This window comes from Nicrophorus vespilloides, unplaced genomic scaffold, assembly GCF_001412225.1.
Source record: "Nicrophorus vespilloides isolate i.1.1-1 unplaced genomic scaffold, Nicve_v1.0, whole genome shotgun sequence".
NCBI lineage: Eukaryota > Metazoa > Arthropoda > Insecta > Coleoptera > Silphidae > Nicrophorus > Nicrophorus vespilloides.
Window position 1 is genome coordinate 307 of NW_017097461.1, and position 16,554 is coordinate 16,860.

The following is a 16,554-nucleotide window of genomic DNA, read 5'->3' on the forward strand; positions in this document are numbered from 1 at the left end:
AATCTATGGCAATTTTCAACGAGCCAATTTTGCTAGCTATGTGGTCTTCATTGTTTTGTTTTTTTATTCTTCATGTTTTTTTTTTCCTATGATAATAATAATAATAATAAGCTGTCAAATTTGAGCAATGGAATTACATATCTATATTTTTGTATGTTGATATGTTGTATGTATGTTTGTATAAAAAGAAATTCTTGTACGTTGGGAATTTTATAAAATGACTAGACATAAATTAAAACGTTATTATTTACAAGAAGATAGCAGTAGTAGCAGCAGCAGCAGCAGTGTTTAGGAGGAAGGATGGTAGGTGGTAATAATGATGATCGATGATCAGTCACGTCTACTGCTGTCTACTTGTGTTGGAAGGCGGTTGCAGCGGCGGCTGCTGTTGAGGCGGCTGTGGCGGCGGCGTTGACGTCGGCTCGTCGCGTCTTCGAAAAGTGCCTGAAGGTGAGACGCCAGAAGGCTATCCGGAAGTCTGGACTGTANAAGGCGTAAATGAACGGATTGATGGCAGAATTGATCCATCCGAGCCACGTCAGATAACCCATGACGACGGAGGTGGTGGGACTCGAAGGCAGGAAGGGAGTCAGCAGATAGTAGATGAAGAATGGAAGCCAGCAAGCGACGAAACCGCCGACGACGATGCTCAGCGTTTGCGCCGTCTTCGTCTCCCTCCTGAAGGAGGCGACCCTCGACGCGGGTTCGTAATTTAACACGGAGTGGATGTCTCTGTGGATGGACTCTTGCTTCGGTTGATTGGTCGAGAGGGTCTTCGTCGTCGTCGTCGTAGTCATGTACAGGGATGAAGTTCTCGGGTCGGACTTGAAGGAATAGCTGAGGGTAGATCGCAGCGAGCGACAATGACGACGGTCTACGATGGGTTTGCGGCGAAGTTCGACGGCCACATGATGATTGGCGGCAACGACGGTTTCATCCTCGCCACCACTGCAATAAATATATAATTATTACCATTATTGTCGTCGTTCTATCTATTTCAATTCATTCATTATTTGTTTTTACCTGGAAAAGTATCGCGTGCAGACGACCTTCTCCTCATTCTCATCTTCACGTTGCTGCTGCTGCAGCTTATGATGGTCATCGCATTCGGAAGACGCGCGCTCGAGTTCGACTTCCTCGTCTTCGTCCTCCTTGCTACTACTCAACACGAGCTTCTGGCTCTTCTGCAAAAGCAAATTAATTAATTTTCAATATCGAATGATGATGATGATGTAATTTACCTGTGCTCTTCCCTCGATGTTCGAGAGCTGATCGTGTCGTTGGGCGACGACGCACGAGATCCGCACGTACACGTAAAGCATCACCACCATCGGAATGAAGAACGAGCCCATCGCCGAGAAGATGACGTAGCCCGTGTTCTTGTTGTATCTGCACGTTTTGCCAGTGTGCCTTCCGTGCTCGTACCTTGTAACGGAATTCAAACAGAGAGAGAGAGAGAGATTGCAGATGCAACAGATCAATTGTGTATAATTTTACCATCCAAACATCGGGGGGCATGTGATGAGCGCCGAACTTATCCACACGACGAGGATCATACTGAAGGCGAGCCGCTTGGATCGTCTCTTCCTCGAGTAGCTCAGCGGTTGCGTCACGGCCAGGTAACGATCCACGCTGATCGCGCAAAGACTCAGGATGGACGCGGTGCATAAGAGGACGTCCAACGATACCCATATGTCGCACAGGATCCAACCCAATTCCCATTCACCTGCACAAGCAACAATAAAGTGTCGGTTAATAGAAATAAAACGGACGTGATTACACCTATACTTAATTACTTCTTAGACACACAACAAAGAATATCAACCTATTACACGTGTGTAATGAAACTTGATGAAACACAAACACGCTAGAAAGACTTCTTTTATATCCATCTACAATATATTAACACACACACAGACACATAGAGAGAGACATTGATGATCAATTAAATCCATTGAATAGAAGTAATTAAACACTTATTGGTACACAGATTTAATGCAATTAGGGAAATCCGAACGCAAATCGATGAACGATACGATTCGTTTAGTTAAATAATTCGTAATCGATAAGTGAGGGGTTCAACTCCTTACTCTTTCATTACTTTGATTATAACAACAATGTATATGGTCATCCATCACAGAATGTATCTCTTTCTTTTGTATACATTCTTACGTACACACATATATCTTAGATGTATTGCTCACCCATTAGTCTGTAGGCGACGGCCGGTGGCATGACGAAAATGCCGACGAGCCAATCGGCGACCGCCAAGGACATGACGAAGCAATTGGTGACGGTGCGGAGGCGCCGGGTCGTTAGCACTGCTAGAATCACCAGAGTGTTGCCAATCACCGTGACGACGATGACGACGCTGAGGAGACCTGCCAGGGCCAACTCTTGTATGTGTTGGTTTCCACCACCGCCTCCAACGCCCGCCGCCACCAATCCCCCATCCATCATCGAGAAGGCGGACGTCGCAGTCGTCGTCGCCGTCGTCGATGTGACGTTGCAGTTGATGCCGTTGCTTACGACGTCGACGCCCCCGACGTACCGTATAGTTCCGTTGTCCGACATTCCTGATCATATCTGAAAATAGAAAACATTCCTCGATTAGAATCGATTCACTACCATCAATTGCATTCATAAAAAACAAATGGGGATGATTTCGGTTTCATTTCAACTTGCAACTTATCGTAAAAGCACAAACATATCATTTTCAAAAAGAGACAATCCGTCAGAGTTCTTTTCGTTTCCGAACACATCTCTTGGGAAATTTTCAAACTCTCTTTCCTATTCCCCGTACCCACATCATCATCATCTACCACCATCACCTAAGAATCTGCAGAAAACGTTGTACAAACACAAGACCAGACCAGAGAGTGAGTGAGTGAGCAAACACAAATACAGAAGTTAATCAATCAAAAAAAGATGTATTTCTAACTCTCTCTATTTCTATTTCTCATCATCAAAAGACGAATATTACGTTTGTTTATTTAACATTGATATTGCTTTCGAGTGCGCCGCACTTTCGCATTTACGTCGCCGAATGGGAAAATGAACATTTTCCAATTATTGGGCGCGCGCGAAAATAACCGATTCTTTTTCACTGTTTGTTAAACAAACCTCCCTTAATTACATCATCTGCTTCTTCAACTCATCAAACATCGCAATTAAAAGAACGAGGAACGTGTGTTTTAATTAATAGCGGGTGTTAATATGCGCCAAACCGGATCGAAATCACGTTCCTTCCATCCGTCCATCCACTTCATCCCGTACGCGTACGTTTTTCATCACTCTAATTCGCTCCCTCGCTAGTCGATAAACTAATTTCGGGATTTTCATTGTTTTTTTGAATATAATAATTTAATAATTTCGCAGCGCACTAAATCCAATTTATGCATTAAACTCGAACCGACCGACCGAATGCCCAACGTAACAACAACAACAACAGTATTGCAATTTCATATCAATGTAGGTTGTTGTAAACCGCAGACGAAGAAAGAAGGTCGTTTGATATTCGTTTCTAGGTCTAGCTCTCGCCAGAGAGCTGCGATTGCTGCGACCACGAAAGTACACGGACTTTGGGACGCAATTAACTAACCAACTAACTAACTAATTATTACACTTCACGCGAGAAAAATAGATAGAATAATTTGTGTTTCGTGTGTAAGAGAGAGAGAGAGAGAGATTAAACGAGTTGATGATAAAGAAGTTTAAAGTGATTTATCTATATGGGAACCGAAACACTCGCTCACTCATTTAATCATTCTATTTAGTTATTAATCGAATTTAATCCGAAATTTCGAACCGGTTGATGATAATCAGATTCGTCATGACCACTACCGCTGCCATCCAGTAATTAATAACAATATTTAATGTTTAATTGAATCACAATCGTCGGCCGCTGCCTGAATTACGACTATTAATTACCACTCGCAATTATTTACCGGTGGGACAAAACGCAACACAAATTTGTCACTCGCATAGACGAAAAATTGTTGCAGCAAATCGTCGAACAAATGAAAGAAATAACAACAGCAACAATAACAACAGAAGAAAAAAAAGTGATATATGTTATTTACTCACTCGTAAAGTTATCATCTCCACGTTCACAACGCCTCGCAACGGGTAAACAAACACCTTTTGTTTAAACAAAAAAAAAACAACATACACACACACAGAGAGAGACGATGTTGATGAAAAGGATGATGATGATGATGTCGTAAGCGCCAACTCGGTTACGTTTTGTTTGTTTTCGCTCCGTTCGGCCAACTCGCACCTCGCGAACCTGCGAATCTCAACTGAACCACTTCCACGACACTTATCGCTATTTATAGTAAAAGTGCGTTACCATTATTATCATCATCATCATCATTGTAAGCGTATTTTCTTGTAATAATAGTAACGGCGGCAGTGAAATTGAAATAGTAAAAGTTGCATCGAAACATTGATTTGCAGTGTGCAAAATATAAATTGTCGTTTGTGTTGCATAGGTCGCGTCGGATTCGCGTGTGCTGACATCTAAATGAAAGCGCGATTACTTTTATTATTTATGGGACGAAAGGGTAATACTTTTCGCGCACGTATAAATCAAAATGCGATTCGGGAAATTGAAGGTAGGAAGTGTAGGGGATGCGCGAAATAACAATGGTCGTAAATATTCTTGCAAGTTCCGTGCGCTGTCCCGAATTGCATTACGTCTTTTCCCCTTATAAAATAAAATAACATCCTTCCGTTTGGGACGAGAAGAAAAGAGTAAGGTGGAGTTGGTAGAGGAGGGACGCTCTCTGCACAATGTTCAATGCTCCAAAACTTCACTTCTTCTCTTCGCTTTGGTGCATCCTCACACACACATTGAAACATTTTAATTGCGAGCGAGCTTTATAATCATCCCCGATGGAATTCACCGCTTCATTAATCCCGCATATACATACGTTTAATTCAACTTTCCATCCTGCAATTCAACTTTGTTAATGTGTGTACATATGATGTTATTATTGTTATTTCACATATCAACCAACCAACGTTACCTGATGATGATGATGATTACCTTTATCATCATTCGTTATGATGAATTCCCTCCTGTCGAGACACACGCACATCTAATCTAATCGCTCTTTAAAAATAAACACATTTTACGTACACACAAAGCGAGAAACGGTGGATCGGTTCTATGCTACAAATCGGTTCATGTTTTTTTTTTACAAGAAATGTAGAAAAAATAAATCATTTTATTCTCGCGTCGCACCCTCGTCAAAACGAAAAACTTGTAATTCTGCTCGCTCATATATATTCATGTAAATACATCGATGAATGGAGAAAAAGAGAGAGAGAGAAACGTGAAGGTCGATTAATAATAAAGTAGAAAAGAAATATAGATCAATTTATATATATAATGTAATATTGATTCATTAAAATTATTAAATAATCTGATAAGACGCGACTCGTCGTCACGCGTTCGCACTAATCGTAATTACTTACTATTATTATTGTTGTTGTTGTTGTTTATTTTTGGCGAAAAGTTGTACATTAATCACGTTTAATGTGCGCAGGGTGCGTCGATCGCTCCCCCCCTAAATGTCAAACTTATTTTGTTTTATATCTAATGCGTTACGTTACGTGCGCTACTCTCTTTTGTTTATTTTTCGCTTTTGTTCTTGTCGTTTGCTCAAGGGATGCGGTTGAAGCGGTGTATGTGTGTACATGTGGGTGAGTGAGAGAGATAGTGATAGAGGTGGGGAGCGGATAATTCTCGGTATCTCTTCGCATTCGCTAATTGAAATTAAACGCGTCAAACGGGCGATGCGATCGAAGCGACATCCCGTGCCGTGTTAAAAAGAAAGAGAGAGAGAGAGGTGGGTTCGCAAAAATCGGATTGGGAATCGCAATTTCCGGCGGATGCACACAATCGACACCCGATGACCATGACCAACCCCTCGTCCCCCCTCTCATCACACCGAAATGGAACTAATAAAATATTCATTCGCAGCAGGCGTCCTCGTCGTCGTCATCGTTAGATTTGCATTTTTGTTTCGACTTTCCGTTGCGAATGAAATTTCGGTCGAAATTTCATTAAACGTGCGAATTCTCATTAAACGAACGCGTGTAGACAGACACCAACTGTTGAGCAAACTCCTCCACCAAATTAATTACATCGTGCACACACACACACACCCCTCACCTCAATGAAGAAGAAATTTCCGATCGCACCACGTGCGCCCCTCATATAAAACCAGTCTCAAAATTAAACGCGTTAAAGTCTCGCAAACACAATGCGGTGAGCTATAACAAACATATAAATACTAAACAACAACAACAACAAACAACGAAACGAAAGAAAGCCGTTGCGCCCTGTCTCATCTCATCCCGTCGTAAATCTATCAGCAACATAAAAGTTCCCAAACGACAATCTATCTATCTCTTACAAAATTAATTGCCGTTCCGCATAAAGAATTTTCGGCTTTCGCTTTGTTAATTTTTTACATTTTGGTCACAAGTATTTGGTAACTCTGAGGAAAAGTAGTTTGGCAAGTTCTTTTTATGTTTATTCACAATCTGTTCATCAATGTGAATAGTGAGCTTAACATTAAATGGATAATCTTTTCCGATAGATAATAATGATTTTGAACATTAATAATTACTTAAATCTAGTGGTTTGCAACGTTTCAGTCTGTTTGTGGTTTCACTGTTGTCGAGTAGGCTAATAGCCAGAACATTAATATGTGACTCCAGACTATCTTCGTATCTACTACTAAATGTTGCTATTGTATCCTCGACCATATCTATAACTTTATTTCTAATTACTCCCTCTTAGCCTGAATGTGATCTTTCCAGGTGAGATGCAAGCTTAGATATTTGACTTTTGTTCCTTTGAACAGATCTTGTCCATTAAGTATTCCAGTTGGGCAGGTGAATGTGATATGCACGGATTTTATTTCTTATCTAAATTTTCCTGTAGATAATCGGATGCTACTGCTGGATTCACATCTGATTCCAACATTGCTGTGTCATCAGTGAATGTTGCAATCGTAGTATTGTTAGTTTTAGGAATATAGAAGGTAAAGCAGTGGTCCCAAAACACTTCCCTGCGGCACCCCAGATTCTATTGGATATAAGTCGGTGTATTCGTCTTCTATTTTTACCTGAAACATTCTGTTATCGAGGTATGATTTTAAAATAATTATATGGCAATTTCTTCTTTATTTTGTATAGTAATTCGAGATGCCAAACTTTGTCAAAAGCTTGAGATATGTCTAAAAAGACAGCCGAGCTGTATCTTTTACTTTCCAGGTCGGAGGTAGATGGTATTTACTATTCTGTTTACTTGCTCTTTTGCGCCGCGTTTGCAACGATTTTGACGTTGCATCAGTTAGCAAGAAGTTTTTCGAAAACTTTCGACTTGATTTCTTCGGTAGGTTTTCCTGGTTTAGCTATTATTATAATTTGTGTGAGTTCTTTTAATAGTTTTCCCCTTATTAAGTCATAGCCTGGCCTCTTCTTTACATTTATTTGACTATTAATATATGTTTTAATTTCCTTTAGGCTTATTGGTTTTTATCGTCATTGACATTTGAAACGAAGAAGATAAATAAGCTTCAACTTTCTTAACTTCTTCCGTTGAGACTTGCACTGAAAATGGTTTAAAGATTGTTCTGTTCTTGCGTGTGGTGGGATTCTTTTGTGCGGTTGTAGTTTGGCAAGTAATCGTAGTTTTTCTTTTTCATATTTACGATTGCGTGCGTTTAAAGAAAGCAAAAGTAGTAGAGCAATAGCAGCAGCAGCAGCAGAAGAGAATACAGATGCGACGACAACTGGTTGAGCTAATATTTGCGCAAACAAAAACCGCCGCAGGATGCCCGTAGCCGTCGTATACTACTACCTCGTCGACAGACGCAAGTTCAAAGTTATATAACATTCCATGATACGCTTGTGGATGTAATGTAACATATATGCATTAACTTTCGCTTCGAATGGTCTCTCTCTCTTTCTGTCCTTTTGCTCCGGTTCCCGTTCGATAATAAAGTTTCATCGCAAAAGCGTCTGCTTCCCTTACCCTTCCAAACCTCCACATCCACCACTCCCCAACGCCAACAAATAACTTCTTCTTTTTTTTTGCTGTTTAGGTGAACCCCATTTAATCCCCGAAGAACCCACGTAATTACTCAAAAACCGTTTCGGTTTGGATCGTAACCAAACCAAAACAAACCAAATGGGCAAACCTCGTATTCTTATTAATTATAATGGGTTTGCCGATTTGGTTGCGGCGTTCGCGCAAAGGACGGACGGTTGATTGGTCATCTAATTATCAAAGAATTCGAAAAAGGAGGAGATTATTCGAGTCGTGTGATTGTAGTAATAACAATTTCGCCCGTTCCCCCCGTTTCTCATGCTAATGTAATTTACATTCGTGTTTTGTTTCTTTTTTTTTGCCCTTTTCCGTGTTTCGCGCACATTCTTCTTTCTCTCTCTCTCTATCTGTTTTTTTTGCTTCTGTTGCGATGGTTTTTACCCAAAGGAAAGTTTCATTATAAATATTACTACATATACACACTACGTGCTTCACATGCTCTCCCTCCCTCCCATTCCAACCTCTTCTTCTCTTTTTACATTTTTTTTTTAATTAAGCCGACTCTTTATGTGCGCACGTTTTATGCTCTTCGCATATTCCACCCACGTTACTTGTTCTTGTTCTCCTTGTTGTTGTTGTTGTTGCGCCCTGCAAATATTAATACGTCAAGATAATAATTAGTAGATAAATGTTTCATTTTATTTTCGTTACCATCGTTATATGCATGCACGTAACGGTAACCACGTTCAACTGTTTGTTTATATAGAAATGATTTTACGGGACGCCGACGCCTCCCGGATTCCGCAGAATTCCTGTGTTTATTGTTTCTCATCTTTCTTCTCAGATGCTTTCGCGCTTTTTTTCTGTTCTTTTTGTACTTTATTCTTTCTCCCCTCCGAAGCGACACACACACGCACACTATTCACAGTATTCTATTAATAATAATAATCCCGTGCAGATATAGATATTATGGAATTCATTAGAATTTGAAATGGACGTAAAATCGATTAAAGTAATGACGACAAAACAAATGTAATTAGAAGTTTTAATTAATCGTTGTTGATCAATTTCATACGAAAGCAGCAACATTCTGATTCATTGTTTTTTTGTTCTTGTTGTTGTTGTTGTTTGTGAAAGAACAGAAAAAGCGGCTTTCTAACTTAGTAATTACTTTAATTAATTAATGATGACAAAGAAAAGCACACTGTGATTCAAAAGCATTCGCTTATACAAATAAGCTATTAACGTTACGTGTTACTTGACAAGTAAGTGCGAAAAACGATTGGAGAATCAACGACGTATAAATTTATAATATTCAAATGATTGGCGTCGCGACGCAATGCAATGCATACGAAACAGGGGAGAGACGCAGATTGATTGCGTTATTTTCGAACATGTTTTTTTTTGTTTTATCATGTATCTCATGAATAGATATACATACGTGAGGCTTGAACCGAATCGAAAAATTGATTTAAGTGGGAGGGGAAGTGAGGCTTTACAAATTTGCAGATTATTATAATTTGCCGGTAAATGTTAATTCGTAACGAGAACCATCCCCATCGACATCCTCTTACTTCCACAGCCTGCCTAGCGCCGGATGCAAATTTAAAACTTAATTTAACTTTTGAATCCGTGCGTTGGTGGTGTGCTTTGAGGATATTCTCCTCCTCCTGCTACTGCTACTACTCCTCATGGCCTACTAATAAATGTCGCGTGCGAATCGCCCAGTAATAAATTGCTACCGATCTAATTGTATCCCATCAATTATTGCGTTGCTTCGTGTTATCATCGTTTTACGCGAGAGAGCGCGCGCACGCTTCAGCCAAAGTATCATCCATTCTTCTGCACCCACTCGGATCGGGCGAAACAAATAAAATGGAAAACAAAAGAACAACAGCGATTCGCAGCGGACGCTTATTGCTTGATAAACGGTGATCCCGATAATCCCGAATAATAAAACATTTCTTTCTCGTCGTTAATTCCAACGAACAACGCAGCCTTCCTTTCTTTCATTTATGAGTAATTCGTAAGTTTCGCAATGTTTTATTTTCAAATGTCGTGGTTGTATGAGTAAGTAAGTAAGTAAATAGTAAGAGTGACGCGCGTTTTCCTTTCCTTTCATTTCTTTTCATCGTTGAATTCCGCGAATCGAATGAATAGGTAATTATGTTTCTCCCTTCCAACCTTCTGTAATTCATTTAGTCGACGGCGGTCGCGCCCCATGAATATGCATACCTCCATCCATACTCTCACTCCTTCTCACTCTCTCACACACACTTTTTTGTTTTTTACTTTTCTTTTGTTTTTCGCTATCGCCGCCGCCCCCGCTATTTTCATATCGCGTCGCGTCGCATCTAGCGCACGACAGATTCGCAGTTAATTTCACGCTACCAACTACATATATATATATAAATACATAATTCATACGAAACCTCCGATCGATGCGCTTTCATTTTGTTATCATCATCATCATTTCACGATAAACAATAGTTATAAAACAACCAACATAATCCTTATCCTTATTATTATTACTATTACTATTTGCATGTAGCTAGTGTTTCGCATATTTTCTCACGAGTTATTAGCGCGCTTCTCCGTATAACAACAAGTATTTTCCCCCCATTTGTCTCGGCAATAAATTAATGTCCTCCGATCTGCAATGGTGGTGGCGGCAGCAGCAGCAGCTCAGAATTAACGTAAACAACGACTAACGGCGACGCTTATTGCAATTAATGGGAGAACAAACGAACGGAAGAAAAGTTTCGAGGAGTTTCAAGAAATTGTTCCCGGCGCCGCCGCCCACGATTTTCCATTTTTATTTTCTCTCTCTCTCTCTCTTTCTTTATTATTATACCCCATTCATTACCTAGAGTTGAAAGGATTTTTACTTTGCACACAACTCAACCACCACTTCTTCCTCTACTTATCGTTTGGTCCCATTTGATTTGTAGCCCAAAAGTTTTTCCATTACACCTTCAAAACACTAATCCTCGTCTAACACTAATACTCTCCTACTACTCCAATAATAACAATAATATTATATACAAACTTAGACGGTAATTTTCGCGTGCGTTTGTCTCGTTTAAAAATAGCGCGCTCGGTGTAATATCCTCCTCCCTCCTCCTTTCAAACTCACGATCCACATCCATGTGCGTTCCATCAATTTTTGCCCTCGATTCGCGTCGCTCTAAAAAACACACATATTCATTAAATATTTACGAGCGTTCTTCGTTCACGTCGCGTCGCGTTCTCCTTTTTTAATCGCCGCCAAACGACATAAATTATTATTATAAGATAAGGGCTAAAGCCTTAATATACACCTTCAACGTTCTAAAAATAACTTAAATAAGCAAGAATCGATAGAAGAAAATATTTGTGGAATAGGTCAGCGAACGTTTCCATCTGAATCTACACTTATTATTTAGACATCTGTTTTGAATGGTTCTTATTCCATTTCGTATATATAAACAATAAAAACCGCGCGTTCTCTTTTTCGTTTTCGGACGGGAAATCAATAGGAGAAACGAAGAAAGAAACAAGACTAAACTTTCGCGGAAAATAGTTTACTTTATATTCTTCAAACGCAAAGTATGCGTTCGGGAAAATTAATTAATTATATCTCAAGCAGAAATTGCGATGCGTTTAATCCCGGCGCATCCGCCGTAAACATCTGCGCTACTCGAGACAATTAACACGATTTATTATTACCTCTTTTTCGCGAGAGGCTAACAGTTCGTTCGTTCGTTGCAAGCAAGCAAGCAAATTTGATACATCCTTATTGTTTTCGTGACGTGCGGTGCGGCGAGGCGCGGCGCGCGCGATTCACACTGCGAAGAACCTTCGTAAATTGGCTAAAATAAACCTCGCGCGTTCTCTCGAAGAAAACAAATAAATCATCTGTATGCCCATCTCGCTTTGTTAATGTGTATTGGCTACAGCCGCTCCTCTTTCCTCCACTTCCACCTACTTTAGGAGATTTATTTTCGAGGCAGTTAACATTGTAGCTATTCGGAACGTTAAATTCGCTAAAGAATTTCAATGAAACGATGTTTTTTTTTCTTTCTTTCTTTCTTTCTTTATCTGTGTGGAAAACGACAACAGCTATAATAATAATAATAAATGTGATACAAAAAATGTTTTTCTTTATGTGAAAAGACGGTGTATTTCCTTTCCTTTCCGAGGAGGAAAGAAAAAACGAATCGATGCGCAACGAATGCAGAAATGAAAAGGATTCTTCGAGCGAAAGATACAAATTTTATGCAAATGTCGTTTAATTAATTCTCTCTCTCTGTCTCTATTTCTTTTCCGGTTGTGGCACGATTTCAATACGATCGTTGGAATAACAACATAAAAGGAAGGACAGAAATGAGAGGATTTATTCAAATACTTGTTACTTGTAAAGTGCAATGAGTGAGTGAGCGAGCGAGCGAGATTCTGTTATGCGCAAAATAACCAAGTTGATTTGCATTTATATGGAGAGTTGCTGCTACTGCTGCTGCCGTTGCTCGCTGTAAATCAACATTTTGTAAAGGACTTTTATGGCTTTTAATATCGTAACGTGCGCGCGTAACGACGAATAAATCAGGTAGTTAGTACACCCGAACTGTGACTGCCTACTACTCAATGGCAAACACTGAACGGACAACACTAGAATTATTTAATCCACTAAACTAGACTAACGAATGAATAAATCAAATCGAAATGCATTTTCAGCAGCGCAAACTATATCAACTGTACGACTGAAGCAAACAGCAATTGCACTAGATATATTTTTTTTGTGAAAAATAAATTAACAACAAACACAAAATTGATGGTCTCATCGTCCGTTTGTTTCCAAACCGATTTCATTTCGCGTCCACCTCTGGCGATCTCGTTTTGTTTTCAATTATTTATATTGCTAAGCGACCATTTGCTGCTATGGAAATGGGTGCAATTTCGATTCGGAAACAACGTGCAAACAACATCATCATCGCCCGCCCGATGTTTTGTGCTTCGCCGCACGTAAACAATTGTAATTGCTATTTTTGTTTGTACACTGCAAACTGTAATAACGGAAAGCGGTTTTTCGCGATTCCCATCTTACATTAACAACCCCAACCACATCAACCCCTTCATCGCTCAAACCTCAAACACAGTTTGTATCTATCTAGATATCTCTTTTCATCATTCAATGCTGGACGCGATGATATTGGAGAAAACTTTGGTACGAGTGCGGAAAGAGGAGGATCAAAAGTGTTTGTTGTATTGTGTGCGCGAGTGTGTTTAACGAGTAAATAAAGAAACTTTCTTCCTCCTCCCCCACGACAATTCGTTCCATTCACCACCGCGCGATTGTTGTGTGTACCTTTTGCTCATTTTACTCGTTCTCTCACTGTCCGTGACATTTTTTTCCAAAAGATATTGTCGAATTTTCATCTTCGGAGAGGAGAGGAAGAGGATCCGCTTTGAACGCGCCTATTAATACTTCATCAAAGTTAATTAAGCTCATTCATTCAGATTTTTTGTTGCTTTCTTTCCGAGGGGAAAAAATTACTCTCGAGATATGCAATTTAATATTCAGAGATTTTAATTAATCGGCAGCAGCAACTGCAGCAGGCAGATCTACATATATCTTCTCTCTATAGAAAAAGATCTTAATAAATGTTTGCCTAATCGTGTAATTTAATTAATATTGTTGGAGGGTAGATTTTTGTGCTCACTTACCCTCTTCAGCGGATTCGGGAAACAAACTTTGTGGCAATTTCGACCATCGCCGAATGGAGGAGAACAAGAACAAGTGACCGAATTAACTGCAACATGACTCGATCGAAAGTTGCGCAACTAATACTGCAAATTATAACATTAATGAATAAAAGAGTGTTTAATTTTTGGTGCGCGTCGCGTGATAAATGTTTGCCGACGGCGGCGGTAGCGGCAGCGGTCGAAGGGAACAACGATGCGTGCGTTTTGTGCTTCGAATACCGACCCCGACTGGCGAAGGAAGGAACGAAAGGAGAACCGGACGACCGAACCGGAGCGTCGCGGCGCGCTCGGCGTCGTTCCACTCGAACCTCCAATGCTGCCTCCAATTCTCGACCGTACGTATGTATGCGCTTATGTTTTCGATTATGCAGGGCAGGCGGTGGAGGCGGCGGCAGTAGAATACATGCAATTTAACCGACCGTGCGCTGGTGTTAACGACGTTAACATTGCAGCATTCATTCTCTTCCCCGTATCGCCGTCGATTTACCAAATTCGTTCTCGCCTCGCAAATCCAGAAAAAATCCTAATTATTGTATAAAAATAAAAGAAGAAGCGGACTAAGAGATTACGCGCGCGTCGCACTGTTTTTCAACTTTTCCTATTCATCAACCTCGTTAACACAACACAACCAGAAACAAGTTAATTTTCTCTTGGAAATGAAAGACAATTAGATGCGTGAAAAGTAGTCTCATTGCACGGCTCTGGAAACCAATTAAAATTGGTACAAATTCTATAATGGGATTTCAGAACTCGCTCCGACATATGCGTTTTGCGGTTCCTGTTTAATTAATAATAAATAGTTCGAGAGCGGCGAGAGGATGAGACGACGATAGAACGAACAACCGTTTCTGCTGCTGCTGTTGATGGTGTGCTGCAGCGACGTAGGGGTGGAAATTGTGCGGTGGGTGGTGACAGATTCCGATTGTTAAACAGATCATCAACTCCGTCCACCCTCGTGTTTGTATGCATGTGGGAGTTACATATCGTTCGTTAATCCATCATCCATCTCTTTCCCTATACTGCTTATCGCTCGGGCCCTTCAGATTAGCTAATAATTACGTGACACGATACAACAACAACAACAGCAACAATAATAGCAGCAGCAGCAGCCGCAACAGCGAAGGATTCCCGGAATCATTATCGAATTAATCGACAATTAACCGTAACGCTTTGCACACAGTATGTTTGTGCACTCGTGTAATCTGCAGGGATTCTCACAACATCTGATACTGCTGTTGATGCGCTTGAAATGGGGGGGAAACATAAAAATTACCGTAAAGTTGATCTCTCGATTCCTGCCAATACTACACACTCTGTCGGCGCAAAAATCTTGGATCGAACAATATGCAGCACTACGGCGGGTGGGATAATAGAAAAGCTAATAAATGTTCACTAGAAATTCCACTTCGTCGTCGATTATCTTTCTCTCCGCTGCTCCTCGTTGCTAGACTTGAGAGGTTCTCTTCTGAAAAAGAAGAAAATAAGAGGAAGGAATTATTCGCGCAAAACATAGTTCAATTTCCACTTTGGAAAGACCGATGCTTTAAGAGAGCTGCTGTAGAGGATATTTTGTATATAGTAGTAGTAGTAGACAATCAATCATGCATTATTAGTGTTGATTGGTTGTGTTTGATCTATCAATGAAAAGTAATTATAGTTAATTTAGAAAATAACTTGATTGAGACTAATTATAAATTAAATGTACATAACAACATTACTCATTACCTGCGGAATTAATTGAATGAATCATATATTGATTATGGGAGGAACAGCGAGAAAATTATGAACAAAACTACTGGATTAGACTAAGTAATCGAGTTTTGTTTATTAAACAGGTGAATCACGTGAAGGTAATCTAACGGCCTTGCATGAAATCATCATTTATCTTCTATCAACTTTTCTTTTGGTTATGAAAAGTCGGTAAAAAAAAGTATCTTAACACTCAGAAGAAGCGGCCACATGTAAACCACTACGTTAAGTGAGACCGTGGACAAAACAATAAGGAATTTTTATCCCATAGACAAATCAACGTATGATAAATCTAGTGGATCAAAAGGAGATCCGCAGCATATTCTGTATGAAACAGGTGCAACCTCGTGAAGGTCATATGCGAAACGGTCTTGTAACAATTCAGAGGCTGTGTGTTGCGCTTGAAATGATACCTGGTTATCATCTTCGAAAGAAGATGATATACCTTTTGCACCTGGGAATGCGGCCACGTGGAAGCCGTTGCTCTCGTTCACAGCAAATGAGAGCAAACGCGCGACCGCACACCCGGAAGGAATCAAAAAGAAAATAGGGAAATTTAGGATAAAAGGAAATGCTATAATCTAGGTACCTGAAAGGGAACGTAACGATTAGTGACATGACATACAACAACATTAAATCAATCCTGAAACAGAAGAACACATAGAAATGACACACACCCGACCGAAAACATGAACGAAATATAAGTTTACACAATCTATAAGATCGTATTAAAAAATACGATACACATTTATAATTACAATAAAAATAAAATTGCATTGCACATTGAACATCATTATAATATTTAACTGGAGAGGAATTAATGGAACGTCCATTTTCTCTCTCATCTTTTTTATTTATTTGTTTATTTTATCATTCTTTTGTTCTTTTAATTTTAATTTTGTTTTAATATTGTTATTAATCCATATTTTATTTATTATTTTTTTGTATGTTTCTATTTGTTTATACATAATATTTTATTATTATTATTTAATATT

General features: G+C 39.7%; 1 protein-coding gene across 4 annotated transcripts; it reads right to left on the reverse strand.

Annotated features, from left to right (window-relative positions):
* Window positions 1-227: 227 nt before the first annotated feature.
* On the reverse strand, window positions 228-15,943 carry LOC108560171 (probable G-protein coupled receptor No18). Of its 4 annotated transcripts, XM_017917620.1 has the most exons (7): window positions 15,536-15,943; window positions 15,084-15,275; window positions 2,205-2,586; window positions 1,498-1,726; window positions 1,242-1,425; window positions 1,024-1,184; window positions 228-948 (listed from the first exon to the last, which is right to left on the reverse strand). In XM_017917620.1, the coding sequence occupies exons 3-7, from the start codon at window positions 2,572-2,574 to the stop codon at window positions 351-353; spliced, it is 1,542 nt and encodes a 513-aa protein (XP_017773109.1). In that variant the 5' UTR covers window positions 2,575-2,586; window positions 15,084-15,275; window positions 15,536-15,943; the 3' UTR covers window positions 228-350. The 4 variants fall into 4 exon arrangements, with proteins under 4 accessions (XP_017773109.1, XP_017773107.1, XP_017773108.1 ...); XM_017917618.1 differs by having other exon boundaries at window positions 15,084-15,943; XM_017917619.1 differs by lacking the exons at window positions 15,084-15,275; window positions 15,536-15,943 and adding an exon at window positions 13,772-14,136.
* Between the last annotated feature and the right edge of the window lie 611 nt (window positions 15,944-16,554).